This window comes from Callorhinchus milii, unplaced genomic scaffold (genome assembly GCF_018977255.1).
Source record: "Callorhinchus milii isolate IMCB2004 unplaced genomic scaffold, IMCB_Cmil_1.0 Scaffold21, whole genome shotgun sequence".
Lineage (NCBI taxonomy): Eukaryota > Metazoa > Chordata > Chondrichthyes > Chimaeriformes > Callorhinchidae > Callorhinchus > Callorhinchus milii.
Window position 1 is genome coordinate 4,791,690 of NW_024704762.1, and position 20,016 is coordinate 4,811,705.

At 43.8% G+C, this 20,016-nt stretch overlaps 1 protein-coding gene across 10 annotated transcripts; it reads right to left on the reverse strand.

Moving 5' to 3' along the window:
• Positions 1 to 1,668: 1,668 nt before the first annotated feature.
• LOC103183512 (calcium homeostasis endoplasmic reticulum protein) lies at positions 1,669 to 19,945 on the reverse strand. Of its 10 annotated transcripts, none has more exons than XM_007901048.2 (19): positions 19,696 to 19,945; positions 16,963 to 17,133; positions 15,604 to 15,845; positions 15,205 to 15,342; positions 14,329 to 14,480; positions 12,322 to 12,433; positions 12,118 to 12,207; positions 11,787 to 12,003; positions 11,502 to 11,579; positions 10,556 to 10,716; positions 9,265 to 9,664; positions 7,961 to 8,202; positions 7,229 to 7,362; positions 6,256 to 6,342; positions 5,277 to 5,426; positions 4,314 to 4,424; positions 3,831 to 3,925; positions 2,872 to 3,064; positions 1,669 to 2,316 (listed from the first exon to the last, which is right to left on the reverse strand). In XM_007901048.2, exons 1-19 carry the CDS (start codon positions 19,718 to 19,720, stop codon positions 2,238 to 2,240), a joined length of 2,877 nt encoding a protein of 958 aa, XP_007899239.1. In that variant the 5' UTR covers positions 19,721 to 19,945; the 3' UTR covers positions 1,669 to 2,237. The 10 variants fall into 10 exon arrangements, with proteins under 10 accessions (XP_007899239.1, XP_042198606.1, XP_007899238.1 ...); XM_042342672.1 differs by having other exon boundaries at positions 2,879 to 3,064; positions 9,265 to 9,694; XM_007901047.2 differs by having other exon boundaries at positions 9,265 to 9,694.
• Between the last annotated feature and the right edge of the window lie 71 nt (positions 19,946 to 20,016).

Below are 20,016 nucleotides of genomic sequence, written 5' to 3' on the forward strand. Positions count from 1 at the left end.
TGATAAAGATTGTAAATGATTGAGGCCCAAGCACTGATTCTTGTGGCACTCCACTCGCTACATCCTGCCAATCTGAGAAGGACCCATTTATCCCTACTCTCTGTTTTCTTCCTGTTAGCCACTCTCCAATCCATGCTAATATATTGTGTTTAATTCCATGGACTCTGATCTTCTGCAACAGACTAATGTGGCATCTTGTCGAATGCCTTCTGGAAATCCAAATACACATCTACTGGTTCCCCCCAAAACTAGAGGGCATAAATATAATAGAACAAATTACATTTGTATAGTGCCTTTCACGTTGGAAGGATGCCCCATTCAACAGTAGATCTATGTAATAGAAAGCTTAGGAGGAACTTCTTCATACAGAGGCTGGTCAGTGTGTGGAATTCACTGCCAGAAGCTGCAGTTTGAACAATTGTATTTAAGAAAAAACTTAATGTGTACAGGAGAAAGGAAACAGAAGTAAAAGTGAAGGGAATAGGAGAGGTGGGAGCTACTACGAAGTATACATACCAACACAAACTAGTTGGGCCGAATGGCCTGTTTCCATACTGTTATCATTCTATGCAACCGTATGTATATATGCTCTGCTGAAGTTATGTTGGTTTTGTTTATTTAGCTCTGTTACCTCGGTCAAACACTGAAACCACATTTACTTGCTTCCAGTCTTTTGGACTATCCCAGTGTTCACTGACCGCCTCATATTGAACAGTGCTTCAGAAAACTCTTGTCTGGTCTCTTCAAGTACTCGAGGAAAGTTTATCCATCCATCATGGGAGTTGTTGTTGTTAAAGCAATGGGCAACAAAATCTCCACTATTGGCTCACTGGATGAATAACCTCAATATTGCGGTGCCGAGCCAAAACACACCAGGAACACCTCGGCTTTGATTCCTGGTCTGTAGCTGAAGAAATTCATTTCAACTGAAACAGTGGTAGAAGCCCTCCAGACTAACTTGAATGATCCTGGGCTGGGAAGGAAAATATAATGTTAAAGCATGGTTACTTAAAGCTGATCACACGAATGGAAAATCATGGTCGTCACACATAGGTGTCAACCGAGCACACAATTGGGTTGGTCTGTGAGGCCTGACCCCAGAGTTGAACAGTCCGCTCACATTCACTCGTTAATAAATAGCAATGTTAGCGGACTGTCAGCACCCACAAAACTGTAACCCAGCATGAAAGAAACTTTAAGGACATATCTTCAAGACCATTTCCAGACACTGAGCAGATTTAATGGCGCGTATAATAAATCGTTACATTTGATGTAGCACTTTTCACGGCTTCTAGACGTCTCAAAGCGCTTCACAGAATATACTGTAGAGTGAATTGACTGTATATTTGTGGGTGAAACGCGGCAGCCAATTTGCTCGCAGCACTGTCCCACAAACAGTCTTGGATTGAGTGACCAAATTATTATATATTTTTTAAGGATTATTATTCCTGGAAAAGCGATTCGCCAATCGACCAACAATCAGGTTCCTACCTACTGCTGGGTAAACAGGCGTGTGGAGTAAGGAAACTTGCCCAACATTTCGCCCTGCCAGGAATAGAACCCAGGTCTCTCACTTGCGAGGCGAGTGCTCTAACCACTGAGCTACAGGACTCCACGTGAATGGTGGTCAACTGGAGGCATGCAGAATAAAGGTAACTGAAAAGAAACTACCGACTCAGAACTTTTACTCCTGCAGAAGAACAGTTTAAAATGGTTCACAAAAAATCATTACATTATGTTGGGTGGGTGACCAACGAGAAAAGACAATTCAGATTTAAAGATGTCAAAGATTTAACAGTTCAGACAGCTCTCTGAAACCACACATACCAGGGCAAGTGGTAAACACTGTAAGGCTTCAGAGTCTTTCCTTTATCCACTCAAAGGAGACAAGTCAGAAGGTTCAATTTTAAGCCAACAAAAATGTTTACAATTTAGTCAGTATAAAAATTTTCATCCTATTATTGATGGTTACAACTTTGCCCTGCTGCACATTTAAAAAAAGAGGATGAAAAAAAACCCAAGAATATTATTGTTTAAGCAGGACCCTCAGTGAAAAATATGATTAATATTGTAATGTTCTGATCCACACTAATATTCAGAAATGGATTTAGTCCTCTGCTTATGTTCCAGCTCCAACGTATTCTGGTATAAGTTGTGCCGTGATCGATCAGTCCAGCCAACAGTGAGTCGTTTGGGATCTTCAAGGCTGTACTTTGTTGTAGGAGTGAAGTCGCCATTTAACGCAGGACAAACACGGCTTCTTTACGTGGCACGTGCTTCACTCCTGGGCTGGCGGGTCCTGTGTCTCCTTCTTCACTGCAGTAATGGGAGACAAAAAAAAAATCACAAGGCCTTACTATCCAAGCCATCAACATAGAATCATATATTTATCAAACTAACAGTAGAAAGCAATAAAAAGGAAAAAAAAATTCTACTTTGAAACATGAGGGTAGTTCAAGACCACCAATATAACTATTTACCATGGGGGGGGGGGGGGGGGGGGTAAATTGACCTGATCCTTTAGTAGTTTGGTTTCGAGCTAGACAGTCCATATACGCCAGAGGTCTATTCACAATAGACCAACCAGCCTGGCTCCTTACCAAGACTTGAAGGAACAGCCCAGTCACTGGCAGCTGGGCTTTTTCCCCCTATGCCTCCTGTGAAGTGTGCAAGCCAAAGCCATACTAGAGAGGGCGATCCGAGCTGGGACATGTAGCAGGAAGCTTACCAATGTTTGCGCAACAGCTTGAAGATGTGATAAGGCGCTACATCAAATGCAAGGATTATTATTATAAGCTAAATAATAAGTTACAAGATGTCCACACAAGCAGCACCCCAGAGTAAACACAAGACTAGATTCAAGGTCCAAACCTCTTACACTCGTCTCTTGCTTTCATCCGAGCAATGAAGGAGTAACTCTTGTTTCTTCGATAATTCTCATAAGGATCATCCAGTGGAACTCCCACTCCTTTATACTGATCCCACTTATCGCGGATCTCTCCTCCTTTGATTGGGTCTTGGATGCCCTGTTCCTTTGCCCCGAGTCCTCCTGAGCCGCTCCAGCCTAGAACAAACCAACAATAATCTCCTGATTTCCCACTACGGTACATGCTCAAAGCCCACAATTATGAAGAAAATGTAGTTTTATTTTAAATTATCTTTTAAATTCACTTGTGGGGAATAATATTTTAATATCAATTGTTAATCTTAATATTAAGACACATTTTTGTCCAATTTTTCCTCTCCTGAAGGAGTTTCAGGCTCCCTTTTCCTGCTACTGGCATATGGTTCCACAGATGTCAGATACCCTCTTATACTTCAGTCGGCAATGCTCATCTGTGCGTGTGGATCTTGCGTGTTGGTTGGCTATTCAACTGCAGGTGGGATACTGGCCAAGCCAGATGCTGTCTTTACTTGATAATCATATACCCAAGAGGTCCCTGGATATTAATCAGAAGCAAAACCCTAGCTGATTTTCCTTTCACTAACCCAAGTGTCCCTACGCCAATTCAAGCCCCAACTGCTGTCTGACCAAGATCTGTAACTCAGATTCAATCCTGCGAACTTCAGCTCCATATGGTCCAGTGTTGCATTAAGCAGCGCCTGTACTTACCAGCATGGGCAGAGTTGGGTAGAGCACATATCTCTCAACAATTAAAACACTGTATTCTAATGGTTAAGAAGTATTTTGTTCGAAAGAATTAGTACACAAGGTGATTCATTTGTAAGAAAAGTGGTCATTCTTTCACCTTAGAACCAATGGTGGTTTTGACACAACGATCTGAATAGAATGGTCACGTAAATCACACAGATAATACAACAACCCATACCCATCTTCATCAACAGCTGATGGCCTTTGTTTTCTTCTCCTAGTCTCTGATCGGGCGTAAGAGTCGCAGAACCAGCCCCAAGTCCTGTTGTGGAACTACAAGAGACAGCAACGTTAATAAGTCAGTTTTATGATAGGGTCACTGTGGGCACAAAGACGGTACAGACCACTTACAATGTACTGCCAGCTTAATTTGTGAGGGAGTAAACTGCCTTTCACACAGTTCCAACTGCCTGTGTACTGAAGGGATGTCCAACATCGAGAGGCTATTATATGTATCAGGGGTCAAAAATGTATTGTTCCAAGTTGTTGATGGTTTCTTGGCCTTTTTTTCCCTTGTGCAAGTGGCTTCTGAATGGCCTGACCCGCTGGAACTGCTCAGATACTGAGGCCCAGACACTTCTTTGGCTGCCAATGGACTTTGCAGCTAGATTTCACACATACAGAGTTGCAGCACGAGTACCAGAGAATACAAAGCACTTACGGCGGAGTCTGACTCCTTGAACGTGATACACGTCTCTTTCCTGGCGAGTAGGATCGAGACCGTGACCGGGATCTTGACCTGGATCTGCTATGAGACGAGTGGGAGCGGCTCCTGCTGGGAGAAACAGGGAAGGTAATCAGAATGTGCAGGCCACAAAGCAACAACTTCCATTTATATAACGCCCTTCATGCTGGATAACGTCCCGGAGACATCCTGAAGAGGAGTAGGGAATGATGAGGAGAGAGTGTAAACCTCTTTTTATTCAAAACAAAACTTCAATAAGTACTTATTTTTGTAATTTTTTAAAAAAAAACTGCAAGTGGGTGACTGAAGCAGGTGTGTCTGTTCCACAAAGGGAGGAATACATTACGATGCTTTTGAAACCTGGGGCTGACTTCAATTCAGCACTAATGGGATCAAGCTCCTGTAGGAGAAGCAACATCAAATCTTGTGGAATAGATTTAACTGTTCCACAGGCACTGTGGTACCTGAACCCTGGGCACTGGGATGGGTAAACATGATGCCAATGAGACAAAGGATTTTTTTAATATTATTTTTTCTTGACTTGCATCATGGGCAAGCTAGACTGGGACCTTAAATCCATGGTAGGGTAACAATTTCTTTTCTAAATATAACTTGGATTGTGAGGATTTGAGGAGAGAAACAATTTGAAAAGAGAAGGGAGTTTCTCTTGGTGTCCTGGTCAACAATTCTTTAGACAAATTGCTCATTCACGTCATGGCTGTTTGTGGAACGTTGTTGTGCAAAAACATGACCGTGTTCAGCAGCAAAAACAAGCCATTAACACACAGTAGTAATTATTTGTGAAATGCTTGATAAGGTGCTATAAAAATGCAAGTTTTTCTTTTCTTCAGTTTGTATCCAACCTTTGAAAGTTTGAGGAAGGAAGCAGGAAGGAAACAGGCGGGTGGGTGTTTGAAAAGGTCTATTCTTTGCTCTTACCTGGACCGTGATGGAGAATACGAATGAGAACGGGAGCGAGACCGGGAACGTGATCTAGAGTAAGAACCGGAGGATCCCGAAGATCTGGAGCTCGAACCAGAGGAAGATCGCCTGCTGCTCCTTGACCGACTGCGAGATCTTGAACGGCCGCTGTGGGAAACAAACACACTTTGAGAGTTTGCCTTAAAATTCAACTTCAGTTCCAGCACCTCCCATCAATTTTTTTTTCTTTTTTTACAATCAGAGATCCATCGTTCCTTCCCTGGGATTGGGGAAGAGATGAGGCTGGGAAGAAAAATGGATTAAATCTGAAAGCAACAGCATCACATGCCATTTTGTATGTCTGATTTATTTTCCACTTCCTTTCCTCACCACAGACAACCGTGTTGCACTATAGCCTGCTATACACTATACTGAGCTTCAAAGTCTGAGATAAAACACGTTGGAGCTAGACCTGCAAATCAAAGGGTTCACGAGAACCACCCAGAGTGAGCAATGTCAAAATATTGTTATCAAATGCAAGGATTATTATAGTGTTAGGATTTTCCTGATCGTTATTATTTTGCCACTCCTTCACCCCCCATAGATGCTGACTTTGCTGGGTACGATTCTATGCCGTTTCGCAAATGAAATGCATATTATAATCATCATTAGGGCCATGAACTGCACAATCCCTGTGTAACCATTTATGGTGTGCCTCCATTCTTCATATGCACGTCAACAGAACAAGCGCTAGTGAACTATTCAGCTAATACTACAGGGCAACGTAGTAGCACCTGCTCTTACAGAGAGTCTCACAAGTACGTTTTGTAGGAGGGCTCACTGGATAATGATCAGGAGCACGAATGCTCCCCTTTCCCTAAACCAAGAATCACTGAGGCCAATCGAAGACCAGGCACAATCTAAGAAAGGTTTCAAAACAGTTTATAAATCAAACGTTTCAGTCACATTTCTCTCGTGTTGCTACAGACACTCTCACCTGTTCCTCTTTTCCTGTCCCTTTTTCCTCCGGGCTCTCATTTTGGCCCGGAAGAACTCGTACAGTCCATTCTGCTCCCAGCCTTCACTGCAGAAACGGGAAGAAAGAATTGTGAACGTCAAGCGAGTTGCACTGAGCACAAGGGGAAAAAAAGCCAAGAAATCATTGAGAATAATATTGTTGCCTAACATTGCTACATCTATCACTCTGAAATGAATTAGATAGGAACAGAAGGCCATTCAGCCCACTGAACCGATTCCACCAGTTTATTCAATCGTGGCTGTAGTTTATGTTATAATCTACTATATGCAATTGGCTTCCGCATCTCGCCCACAAAATACAGTCAATTCAGTTTACAGTATATTCTGTGAAGCGCTTTGAGACATCTCATTGATGTGATAAGGCGCTATATCAAATGCAAAGATTATTATTATGTGCCTTTTCTCCATAACTCTCAATACCTTTCCGAAATATCCACCTCCCTTTCAAACATGCAAATTGATGGCCTTCCGAGGCACTGAATACCACTCGCCTAATCTCCTGTGTGAAGAAATTTGTCCTCTTCTAACTGGGCTCAGCTCTAGTTTTAAGATTGTTTTGGATAACTCTACCAGAAAACAAAGAGTAATTGAGCGCTCTGAGACGCTGTCCTGCCTAAGGGAGAAGGGTGCTATATAAATACAAGTTGTTGTTGTTATTGGAATTCTTATTGGAATGCATAACGTGTTAATTTTAATTAATAATTTTAACTAAACCCCTTTATTTGAAGACCTAACTTCCTGGAATGGAACAGCTCCCGCTAATATTTGTAACTTGGGTTTACTAACAGTACCTCTCACTGATCAGAGTGCCAGGAGTCTTGATTGCACTTAGTAAACATTGTAAAACAGTTCAGTCTTAAGTGCACACAGTGTAAGGGATGTTTCACAAGGTAGACACGAAGCAAAAAGCACAGGATTAACGAGACTCCCACCTGTTCCTTGGCCTATCGTGAGATGGTGGGCTGTAGAATGCCTCAACAGCAGCCAGTAGCCTGTCACTGGGGGGCATTGGGGGAGGAAGACGCATATCTTTGGGCTCCAGGGCCTTGTAGTCATAATCTTCCAGCTGTCTCAAAATAAAAAAAGAACACTAGTAATGCACAGCACAAAATCAGTGGAATGTTCACAGTCTATTTACAGATCAATCTTGTCCACCCCACAACTATTCAGTCCTTAAGAAGAAGCATTAAATCACTGTACTGTCTACCTGCTTTTCAGGATCGACATTGAAGATCCTATCACACAATTTGAAAAGAGGAGTTGCTCTTGGTGTCCTGGCCCACAGTCCTCCAGACAAAATGAAAAGGTGCAATATCAAATGCAAAGATTATTATTATTTTCCCTTGTAGATCCAGATTTAAGGATTGAACTTAACTACAATGAAAGCAGTCCTTAATTTTCTGGATCTTTTGAACCTCATACCAACAACAACAAATTACATTTGTAAAGCTCCTTTCATGTCGAGAGGATGTCCCAAGGCGCTTGACAGTCAGGGATTTGAACCCGAGCAGGGGTTTGGGATCAGGAGGGGTTGGAGGACAGGGAGCATAGGAGGTTGGCCAAAGGCACGGTCGAAGAGGAGGGTCTTGAGATGTGCCTTGAAGGAGGCGAGGGTCATAGCTGTAAGAGGATCTAAAAAGGCTTGAGCAATGAACGCTGCTTACCTTCACGAGCGGTGCCATTAATCCTGCCGGGAGATCAAAGTACGGCACGTTGGGCACGAGGCTGGGGTCGTCCGGGCTGATCTGGGGTGGAGGCGGCCCCTGTCGCCGGATGTGCGGAGGCTGCCCATTGAAACCGGGGGGAGGAGCAGCGAAGTCTGGGTGTTGGGGCCCTCCCCATGGTGGGGGCTCTGCCATTCCAGGAGGGGGCAGTCGGTGTGGAGCGTGGTGAGGGGGTCCCATATCTGCAATAAGTTACATCACAGGAGATTCTTCAATCAAATCTCTACTCCCCAAGTTCAGATTTTGCATGTTTTTTTTTAAAAAAAAGTTTGGTTACTGGGCTAGCCTCTAAGGGGTGAATGCCTGAACCAATGATCATAATAAAGCATAAGCTTAAATGCTCTCGGGTGTGAATTGTGTATCAGACAGCAGGTTAAACCGTGAACAAACGGAAAATATGCAACAAAAACAATCAGTAAACTCAACAGTAACGCACATTTTGACACAATGTGGAGCTATAAAAATGAAAGTTTTGTTCTATCGAGCCGAGATCCAGACATCATCTCAAGCATTAATGAATTGGGGTTTGGCATGAGAGAGTATTTAATGGTTTTTAAGTCTAATTTGTAATCAGCTTTGCTAAAATCCATCTCTCCTCCCGATTATCTCCCTTTGTCGGATTGGATGTTCGTAAGCTTGGGGATGGGTTTCCGAATGTGCCAGACACCCAGCTGACGAAAACAAATCCCTTTAATCAATCTTTCTCCCAGAATCAGTTGACGCTGGTCCCAAGCCAAGGTTGCTCTCATGTCGTTCCTTGCTTGTCCCACTAGGCGGGGCACGCCAAAGCTTTACCAGTCGATCATTCTCCAGAAACCCAACCCCAGAAACAACTCCAGGGAAGCTGGAGCGTGAATGTCAATCAAGGGACTAACTACAAACTGGAATCTTTTACTACTCAATCACTCTCACCCTGCCTCTATTTCTACTCGGCATTCAAGTGAACAGAGAGAGAGAGAGAGAGAGAGGAAAAAAAACACTCAAAAATCTCGAAGCCATAATATTGTTTCACCCGTAAAATATACAGTCAATTCACTTTACACTATACCGTATGAGACACATTGAAACATCTCAAAGACGTGATAAAGCGCTATATCAAATGCAGGGATTCTTATTATTGTGTAGAAAAAATTCAATTTGGTAAAGAAAAGGACAATTCAGACGAGCAGCAGTAAAAGGGTACAGTATAAAGAACGGTATACAAGGTTACCCAGCAGATGGACTGGTACCAAGCTTTGCTTTACCTGGTGGGAAGTCGCCCTGTTGATAGTCAAAGTGATGAGGTGGGTAGGGAGGCCGGTCAAAGTGGTGCCGGGGAGGAAACTCCTCCTGCATGAAGCGTGGTGGCATACGGTTGAAATTGTGGGGGTGCGGTGGCTGGTTAAACTGCGGGTGCTGCTGGTGCGGAGGGAACGGGGGCTGCTGGCGGAAGTGAGGAGGCCGCTGCATCCTGAAGGGCGGCTCCCGCTGCGCGCCCCAGGGCGGTTCGTGTTGGCTGTTCCACGGGGGCTCGAACTGGTTGTTCCAGGCGGGCTCGTGCTGGCTGTTCCAGGGAGCGTCTCGCTGGTTGTTCCACGATGGCTCCCTCTGGTCGTTCCACATCCCCTCGTGATTGTTGTTCCAGGGCTGGCAGTGAGGCGGGCCCTGATGGGGAGCATTAAACTGCTGGTCAAACTGTGGATTGCACAATTGAGAAAGGCGTGTTGAGAATGTGTTTAGACCCGTTTATTCACTTGGCAATTCTTCCAACTCCACTTCTCTGTTGCTGTGCTGCCCAGGCTGACTGCAAGGCACTCTATTGTTGGAGGTGACGTCCTTTGTTTCAAGACAATAACCTGAGGCTCATCTGCACATTCAGGTGGATATGAACACAACCTATGCACTATCAAAAACAGAAGCGACTTTCTCCCAGTCTCCTAGCCAACAACCCCCCAATTTTTTGTAAAATTGGTCATTCACTTTACTGCTGTATCTGGGACAATGCTGCGTCCCGAGTGGCTACTGGGTTGACTTATAAAGGTTCTGTGACAAACTTTTGAGACCTTTTGATGTGATAAGGCACTGTATCAAATGCTGCCACTGTTAATAATTACATCAGTGGTTCCTCTCATGCTGGGTTGCTAGTTTCACTGAAGTGGTCATAACAAGCTGGCTGCTTTATTTTGTTTAATTTAATTTCACAATTTATCCAAATTCACACAGAAAGCAATAGGTTTCAGCCACAGGGTAGGAGGGAAAAAAAACGCAGCCCAAATACCAAATATGTGAAGGGTTAAAGGCTCTGATGTTCCTAGTGCTCCCACTTCCCAAGCTTGGGGGCAGAGGAGAAATCTGCTCTTGAGCACTAACCTTTTATCTGGAAAGAATTGTGCATGGACATCGGGTAAAGAGAGGGCAGGATGGGCTGCAATGACTCTCTCCAGACATTCTCCAACATTCACAGAAACTCGGAGGGGAGCTAATTCTTTCCCAGTTTCCCACAGCCAGTACGTATGTATATAGTCTTGACAGTGCTCTGTATTATTGAATGTGTACCTGTTGCTGTTGGCCCCACATGGGCATAGCAGGGCGTTCGAACCACGGGGGCTTCGAAGAGGAGTGTTCGTGCTGCCCAGGTCCTCGCTGCCCTCCTGGCCCGGATTCCTGTCCTCCACTCGGCACATTTTCAGGAATGGGATGCGGTGCCTTGGTATCATCTGAAACACCAGCCGCAGGTTTTTAGATTGGATTCCTCAACGGTACGACAGGAAACAGCACCGATACTCAACCGCAACCCCACCCCACTCTACCAAGCCGCAGCATTAGAAGAATCAACTGAACCCAGGCAGCCAGCCAACCACCTGCTCAGAGATGTGCAACAGTGTCTTAGGGTGAATCTAGGCCTGCCGGTGGTACAGTGAAAAAAATGATAATTGGTGACTCAATCCACAACTGTTTGTGGGACACCACTGTGCGCAATTGGCTGCTGCGTTTCGCCCACAGTATATACAGTCAACTCACTTTACAGTCTATTTGAGAGCTCTGAAACGTATGGAAGATGTGATAAGGCACTATATCAAATGCAAGGGTTATTAATTTATTGTAGTCAAGATTGAAACTTCACTATAATAATAATAATCCTTGCATTTGATATAGCGCTTTTCACGTCAGGAGGACGTCCCAAAGTGCTTCACAGAACACACTGTAAAGTGAATTGACTGTATATTTGTGGGCGAAATACCACCAGGTGGTAAATTGCTGCTGTTACACCCACATTCTCCCAGGCTGTGACATAGGATACTGTACCTCCAATATGCAATGCCTGAGAGAACCTTCAAATGGAAGAACACTGTAAATTAAGCTGCAGTTTCAAAGTAAATTTGGTTGCAGATCCAATCAGAGCTCAACGATTTTTCCAACTTTTTTTTAAAAAACAATCCCTGCGAACAATAAGGGAAACGTTTTTAACACAATGACCCGTCATAAATGAAAATAAACTGACGTGTTAAAAGAAACGAGGCACTTTCTGCAGCCTGTGCATATTCGTCTTCATCACTTGGGTGGAGTATCAGAGGACCACCTAAATGCCAGCAGAAAGACAAAGGGCATTAGAGGGGATGCTGATTAACAGAGGACACCTCCATTCACAAATTTTACGTCGGAGACACAAAGGTACGAAAGGAAGGTTACACACTGAAAACGGTGCACTGAAGCATCCACCCCCCCGACCCCTTAAGTGGAACACCATGAGGTATCCAAATTGATTACTTGCCCACTGTTGTTGTACCTGGTGGTTCTGTAGGAGCAGAAACTGGTGGCTCCTGGCTTTGGGGTAAGACGATGTGGGGCGGTGGAGCGTCGGGCTCAAGCAGTGGCTGTTGATGGTGATGCTTGGTCAGACTGTCCACAAACTCCTGGTGCTGGCCCTTCAGGGTCTGAATCTGCTGCTGGAAGGCCATCTGTATGGGCTGCACCACGCCTGCAAACTCTGTAATCAAAGATGCCTGTGGGAGGCACCACAAAAAAAATCAGAGGACAGGCACGAGAGTAAAGCTGGGCACTAAGAGAATCTGCAACTTCAATGGCCTAATGCACCAGTTGGAATGTTCCCTACTAACCTGGTATTGTCCAAGACCAAGGGCTGGGCTCTGTAGCTGCTGAATAATGGACTCGTCAAAATAGCCATTCTTCTCCCACAGTTGCAGCAGCTGTCGGAAATAAAAGATTGGAGTTTGTGTTGCTAGAGTTGCAGGAGATAGCTCCAAGGGACTAAGACATGATGGGCTGGCAAGCCAGGTCCCCACCCGGTTTTAAACACTTACCCTCGCAATCTTCTGCTGTTTATCTTCTTCCACTGCAAGGAAGCTGGTGCAGTATATGGGAACCACAACTTTCTGCAGTGCTGCGAGCAGCTCTCGAGCCTGCTTCCGCTGACTGCGAATACAAAAGAAGTTATCGTTGAGTCAGATGGGCAAAGTCTGGTCTTCCAAAATGTTCGCCTTTTACTAAATCTACTTGAAAAGGGCTTCTCAAATGTCCTCTCAGCAACTGAAAGTTGTGCCTTTGTATGAGAAACACTTTGATCAGAAATCAGATGAGGAGTTTTGTGAACTGATAAGAGCTAGCGTCTGTGAATCATCGTACAAGATTTAGTCATTTATTTAGATAATGACTTCAAACACAACCAGAAACAGTGATATGCAACTTTAATCTGGCTCATTGGTAGCACTGTCTCAAAAAGTTGTGGGTTCAAGCCCCAAGTATGACTATGGCTTTGGGCTCATAACACCTTGTCACTCCGGTGAAGTGCTGGGAGAATGTTGCATTGTTTGCTGGAGGTGACATCTCTTGGATGAGATTTTAAACTGAAGTCCTGTCTGTCTGTTCAGGTGGACATTAAGCATCCCAGTGTGCTGACCAATAATCTGCCAGATATAAAATTGGTCATTCACTTTATGGTTGTTTGTGAGACATTGCTGTGTTCAAATTGGCTGCCAAATTCACCTACAAATACAGATACTACACTTTACGGCAAAATCCTGTCAAGCTCTTTCAGATTTTTGTGATGTGATAAGGCATTATATCATATGCAATACTATTATTTATAACATATAAAGAAACTCAAAAGTAAAAAATATTTGCACAAATTATAAAACATAATTGGTTTACACAGTGGATGGTACAAAGGTACAGTCAGGATTACTTCCACACAATTTATCAAGGTGATTTAAGATTTGTTTCATGTCTTATAAAAATCAAAGCTTGGGACACATTTTCAAACCTGAACCCAAAGATGTGCTAGTGCCTTGAAACATACGTTTTACTTCGCTGAATCATTGACTATTATGACCCAGTGAAAGAGTGAGCAAAATATTCCCAGCTTTTGTCTGGTTGCACTACTCTTTGAAATTGGCTATCAGGAACAACAAGTAAAGGAAGCGTTTCTTCACTCTTGGTCTCTGCTAATTGCCTCTTCACGATATAGCTAAGATTTGGGGCTAGCTGTGTGGGCAATGACAGATTATATTCGCAACATACCAGCACTCTATGGCACAGCAAAGTGGAGTTGTAGCAGATTTTACTGCCTCATTAGTACTAAACTGCAACCTTGAGAAACATACTGATGCAATGCTGAGAAATAACTGGGATTCTGCACAACAGCGATAAATCAAGCTTTCTTTAGTCAGGCAGAATATGATCACCTGCTATCCTTCCCAAGCACACATAAGAACATAAGAATTTACTAGGTAAAAGAAGACAAAGGTCTGTCTAGTTCGCCTTCCACCATCCTGACATTTTATGTCCCAAACTATACACTAAGACACACAAACACACACTGCTATATATTTACTGCTACTTAAAATAGCAGTTTAAGATATTTCAAAAAGGACTTCATTGGAACAGGTCATCACAGCTATTGCATCTGCGCTATCATTTTATTAATTAAAATGGTAAGTTCTTCTCGAAAAAAAATAACGTTTCCCTACATAAATTATACCCTTTGCTTTCCAAGTACCCACTTAAACACCATATTTGCACCTGTAACTATGGGTGTATGGGAAAGTGTGCGAGTTCCTCAGGCTCACACCGTAATCCTATGAAGAAATACTTTTTGTTTCACTTTTAACCAGCTGAGGTCTACTTTTTAAGTTCACCTCTTGTTCTGGACTCTCCGAATGGAGGGAAGATTTGTTCCCAGTCTGTCTTGGGTATAATTTCCTACATGAGGCCCCTTAACCTTTTGGGATCTAAGGAATATAATCCAATCTTACCCAACCTTTTCCCTTCTTTTGTCCCATGTGGTGGAGCTCTGAGAACCAGACACTAACCAGTGGTGCAGCACATCATTTATAAGGTAAATCAAATGGAGTCGCAGCTCAAAATGAGCTCCTTCCGCTGTGATGCGGTTCCTCAGGTGGCCAGACATCAGCTCACAGTGCTGTGGAGTTTTTGCATTGTTAAACATCCAGTTCTTACCAGCCTAGGGATGAGAAAAGAAATGATTTGTCACCTTTACAGAAGGACATATGGATCAAACACTAACTAAATGTTGGGGTATAACAAAGAGCAACCTGAAGGGCAAGCATCACCTTCAGAACCACTTGTTTGAAAACAAAGTTATCAATGGGTTCTCTGTGTACCATGTACAAGACAACAAGTACTTCATGTCTCAACTACAACATCAATAGAATCAACTAACACTTCAGTAACCCGTGTTGATATTGGCGCAGTAATATTGGCATCAATAAGAGGTGGCTTCATGTTGTTGATGATACATGCCTCAGTACATTTAATTAGTAATCAATGGAGGAGGATAATCAAGAAGAACTGGAAGGAATCCCGCCCACCCCCCAACTATCCAAACAATATCACACAATCTCAGGGAACTTGCGAAACATTCAAATGAGAAGCCCCAGTCCGAAACTTCAATGCTTATATCAAATCAGTTACTGTGTTTCATTACATGGCAATCATTCACTTCATTTTGAATTAATCTTACTTGGTAAAGTATTTAAAGAAGTTTTTTTTATATGAAAGGCACTGGATAAACACATGTTTTTATGGCAGCTAAAATCAGGGTTTAGGTTGCAACAGCAAATTTCGTTTTGAATAAGTGCATTATGAAACTAAAATCAATGGGGTAAAAAAATGACTCTTCTGTGCCTGTAAATTCAGAACAAACACATCAAGAAGTGGCTGTATACCGAGATAGCATCCTTCGTACAGGTGTCAATAATGGGCTGAAGTAGACTGTCAAATTCTGTCATGTCCAGCTGCGTCTCCGACAGCAGCTTCTGTATTTGCTGTTCCATTGCGTGAGCAATGGCAGCCGTGATCTGCTCCTGCAGGGTTTAAACAACAGCACAGGCACATCAGTATCATGACTCAACAACTACAACAAACTTGTATTGCTGTTGCAAGATTTTTAATTTAAATTTTTATTTTATAAAAAAATTGCTTTGAGACCCCTAAACGATGTGATAAGGCACTATATCAAATGCAAGGATTATTATTATTATTAAGTTGCAGTCATTTATTAACTTTCTTCTGCCAAGCGCGATTCCCCCAATTGGCAGGGCAGATGACAAGGAAGCTTCTCTGACCTGTCGTTGCATGAGGAGATGCTGTTCCTGTTGCTGCAGATTCCACAGGCTTTGCTGAATCAGATCTTCCAACTGGGGCTGCCCTGGAACTCCTGTGGGTGGCACCTGGGATGGGTTTGGGGCAGGAACAGCAGAGACTGGTGCTGGAGATGGGACTGGTGCTGAGGCTGAGGGGGGGATTGGGGCTGCCACCTGTGGTTGAGCTGGAAGTTCGCTGTCCTGACCCGGCTGTTTGCACAACACTGAAATAATACAAATGTAAGCACTTTATAACAACACAAAAGTGTCTCAATAATTCAATAATTCGTACCACCATTAATTGATCTGCATTGGTCGACAAATGCATTAACTCTGAAAATATTTGAGTTTCGCCCACAAAATAATCAATCCAGTTTACAATATTATCATCATCATCCTTGCATTTGATATATTCTGTGATTCTTTGAGATGTCTGAATGACGTGATAAGACGATATATTAAATGCAAGGATTATTATTATCTACTGTAAGGGCTTCAGCAGGGCCATTGTGTTTCTGATCAGCAATGTGTGCTGGAACGTATGCACGCAGATGCCTGGTGTGCACAGGAACAGGCTCGGCTAAGCTGCTGCCTTGTTCAAGTAACCTGTGATAGTTGACTGACGAGGATCAAAAATTAAGAACAGACATTTGGCATGATACAACAACAACTTGCATTATATAGCGCCCTTCACTCAGGGTAGCAATGTGGATTATTAGATGCACCCAGGACATTAGAGTAATTGCAAGAGGAGAAAATATCAGCAAAATAAAAAAGGACATAAAGGCTCTAAATAACAATAATGCTTATATTTGATATAGTGCCTTATCACGTCTCAAAGCGCTTTACAGAATATACTGCAAAGCGCAGTGACTGTGCATTTTTGTGGGTGAAACTCATTCTTAAAATATGTTCTTGCTGCATGGCTCAGCATACACAAATTGTATTCCATACCCTTACATAGTAAAGACTTCTCTGAAGTGAATTTGTGCAGTTCTCCATCAGAAGAGTTGGTTACTAAGCATTTGCGCTTGCCGGGCCCCCAAGAATCAAATGCTTTCAAGTTAAAAGTCAAGATCCAGGATCACGAATAAAAGGCTCAAGCACTTTCCATGAAAGATTGGCGCAGAAGTTTTTTTTTTAAAAAATAAAAGGATGGAGGAGTCAAACAAGGTGGAAAAATCTGGTGACTTTTGATAAGAATGCAGTTTTCCAGCCTGATTACAACAACAAAATTACATTTGTATAGCACCTTTCACATCAGGAGGATGTTCCAAGGCACTGGACTACTGTCAGATTTATCCAAAATACTCTGGAAACCAAAGCAACTGCCATACTTACATTGCTGCTCGATGGCCAGTTTGTACTGGTAATAGTTGTAGTATTCACCTCCAAACAGGAAGGAAAACTTGGGATTTTCCTTCTGTTTCTCCATGGTCATCTTTTCAAATTCCGGTCCATTCCGGGCCACAAACTGTGCCAGTTTGTCGATGACATTCCTCAGCTCCTGGTCTGAAACAAAAATAACATTTACACTTAATCTCATTTGCATCATTAGTTGTCTGAATTGAAAATATTAATAATCCTTGCATTTTGTACAATGTCGAGACGTGTCAAAGCTCTTCACAGAATATAATGAAAAGTAAATTGACTGTATATTTTGTGGCCGAAACGCAGCAGCTAATTGTGCACAGCAATATCCCACAATCAGTCATGGATTGAGCAACAACTTTTTTTTATATACTTGCTTGGGTAAAGCATTGAGATAGGATTCTGATTAACTGATTCAACAAGTGTTTAATTGCATAACCATGAATGCAATTATTCATATCAACTCAGTCATCCCACCTCCCAAAAGAAAATTGAAGAGCTGGGTTCAAACACAGACTTCAGTACTTCCTACTCAAATTTCCAAAGCCTTTGAACAGGTTAGATATTTCTTAAATGTCGGAAAGCAAGAAATTAATTTTTAATTGGGTTGGTAGCGGCATTGGTGTTATGTGTCAGCAGACTCAGTTGGTAGCCCTTTTGCATCTGAGCCCAAAGTTATTGTAAATTCAATAATAATCCCCACATTTAATATAGGCTTTCACATCGCAAGGATATGGGATTTACTATAACGTAAAGAGGTTGTATTTGAATAAAACAACCAATTTTCAAACAAATATGAATTACCAATTTTATTTGGGAGAATGTTGGCCAGGACACTCCCTTCTATTTTTGAATAGTGCCATGTGATCTTTTACCATCTACCTAAATAGGCAGAGGGGACTTCAGTTTAATGTCTCTTCCAAAGGATGGCACTTACCTCTAACAATTAAGCACACATGTAACACTGCATTGAGGTGCCACTTTATATCTAAGACTTTATATCTGGTCCGCAGTCTGAACTCAGTCTTCGTACTTCAGCCTAACTCTAACGTGAATGGCACTATATCAAGTCTTACAATTATATGCCCTTGTAATGTCGTGCTGTCGATCTACATATTTATAATGGTCCCTACATTTGACATAGATACAGTCAGGAGGACACCGTCACATGATGTACTGTAAAGTGTGTAATTTTGTGGGGGAATGCAGCAGTCAATTTGCACACAGCATTGTCCTACAAATGGCCTTGAAATGAGTGATCAATTTTATTGGATGGAGGAGGAATTGTTGGCAAGGACACTGGAAGAAACTCCCTTCTCTTTTATAGTATGTTAGCATAGAAACAGGTCATTCGGCCCAAGTCTGCACAGATGATTTTCTCCAATATCACGTAGAAGATTACAACATTCAGCCATGTTTCATACAGACTAAATAAATTGCAATTATCTGTCGATTGATCAAGTTGGTAGATTTACATCATGTCGCAATCAACAAAAAATTCCAAACATCTCCTTAATAATAATAATCCTTGCATTTGATATAGCGCTTTTCACGTCGGGAGGACATCCCAAAGCGCTTCACTGAACACTCTGTAAAGTGAATTGACTGTATATTTGTGGGCGAATGCGGCAGCCAATTGCGCACAGCGATGTCCCACAAACAGTCATGGATTGAAGTGACCAATTTATTATTTTTTGGGGGTTTTGGAGGGATTATTATTAGGCTCTGTGTGGAGTAAGGAAACTTGCCCAAGGTTTCGCCCTCTGCCTGGAATTGAACCCACTTGCAAAGCGAGTGCTCGAACCACTGAGCTACAGGACTCCATTATACAATATACAATCCTTCACAATAGTTGGATAGTTGGGGGGGAAGGGAGGAGAGAGAAGAGAGTGAAAGGACAGGTTGTTTTGGGACTGGTGGTTATAATCACAACACAATAATAATCCTTGCATTTGATATGGCGACTCATCACCTCGTTAAGTCGCCTCAGAGCGCGTCACAGAGCATGCTGTAAAGCGGATCGACTGTATAATTTGTGGGAGAAACTATAACTACGGTTCTAACGCTCAAGGGAGCTTTCCTCCCTCAGCGGTCGCGCGCAGAGAGCAAAGACATTCTGCGACTGTGCACGTGGGACACCGCGGCCCGCAGCTGGCCGCCGCGTTTCCGCAAGCCAAACCCAGTCGCGACACTCTACACTCTGTCCCGTGAAGCGCCGTGAGACGTCTCGAAGGCGTGATAAGAGGGGCTGTATCAAATGCAAGGATTATCATCAGTCTGTGTTGTTATCCCATCACCCACCCCACCACCCACCCCCATCATCACCGCCACCACCACCACCACCAGCAGCAGCAGCACACACTCTAAGCACACAGTCCAGGCCAGAGAACAGTCCTTAGGCCCAGTCCAGAACTAACCCTCTGGCCCCTCCATTAAGTCTTTCACTACGGTTGGCTTTAACTCTCCTGCGCATGCGTGCTGCTCCCCAGACGGAGCGTCGGGAGCTGCCGCGCATGCGCGGCGGCTGCGCTCGACGCGCGGGAGGAGGGGGGCGGGGGGGAGAGAGAGAGAGAGGGGAGACGAGGCGGGCAGGGCTCAGGGCCTCAAGCATTGGCGCGCAGCGACATCACACTAAATCCAACCCCTAGACCCCCACCATTCACTCCCCTTTACCGGCCTGGCTCAGCCCGATTACACGCTCACCGTCAGGGGGTACCGGCATCTCCATGGCTGGGGGGGGGGTGGGGGGGAACTCCTGTCTGCTTCTTCTTCTGCTGTGCAACTCTCCTCCTCGTCGTCGTCGTCGCCGCCGCCTTCCTTCCTTCCGCTACGGTTTAAATCTCCCTTCGTCCCGTCCCCCGTTTCCCCCGTCCCACCACCACCACCCGCCGCCGACGGACGCCCTCTCGCTCGCGCGCGCGCACCAACTGCCGCCGCTCCGCAACCGGAAGTGAACCCCACGCGGGGCGGGCGGCTGCGCGTGAGGGCGGCTCGTGCGCACGCGCGTCGCCCCTGACAACGGGG

Excerpts from the sequence above, each read along its gene's own strand:
- LOC103183512 (XM_007901041.2), bottom strand. The coding sequence starts at position 19,720 with ATGGAGATGCCGGTACCCCCTGACG. Across the intron at positions 10,717-11,501 it reads TGCCTCGTTTCTTTTAACAC|ATGATACCAAGGCACCGCAT; the intron begins GTCAGTTTATTT and ends CTGGTGTTTCAG. Across the intron at positions 8,203-9,264 it reads ACAGGGCGACTTCCCACCAG|ATATGGGACCCCCTCACCAC; the intron begins GTAAAGCAAAGC and ends AACTTATTGCAG.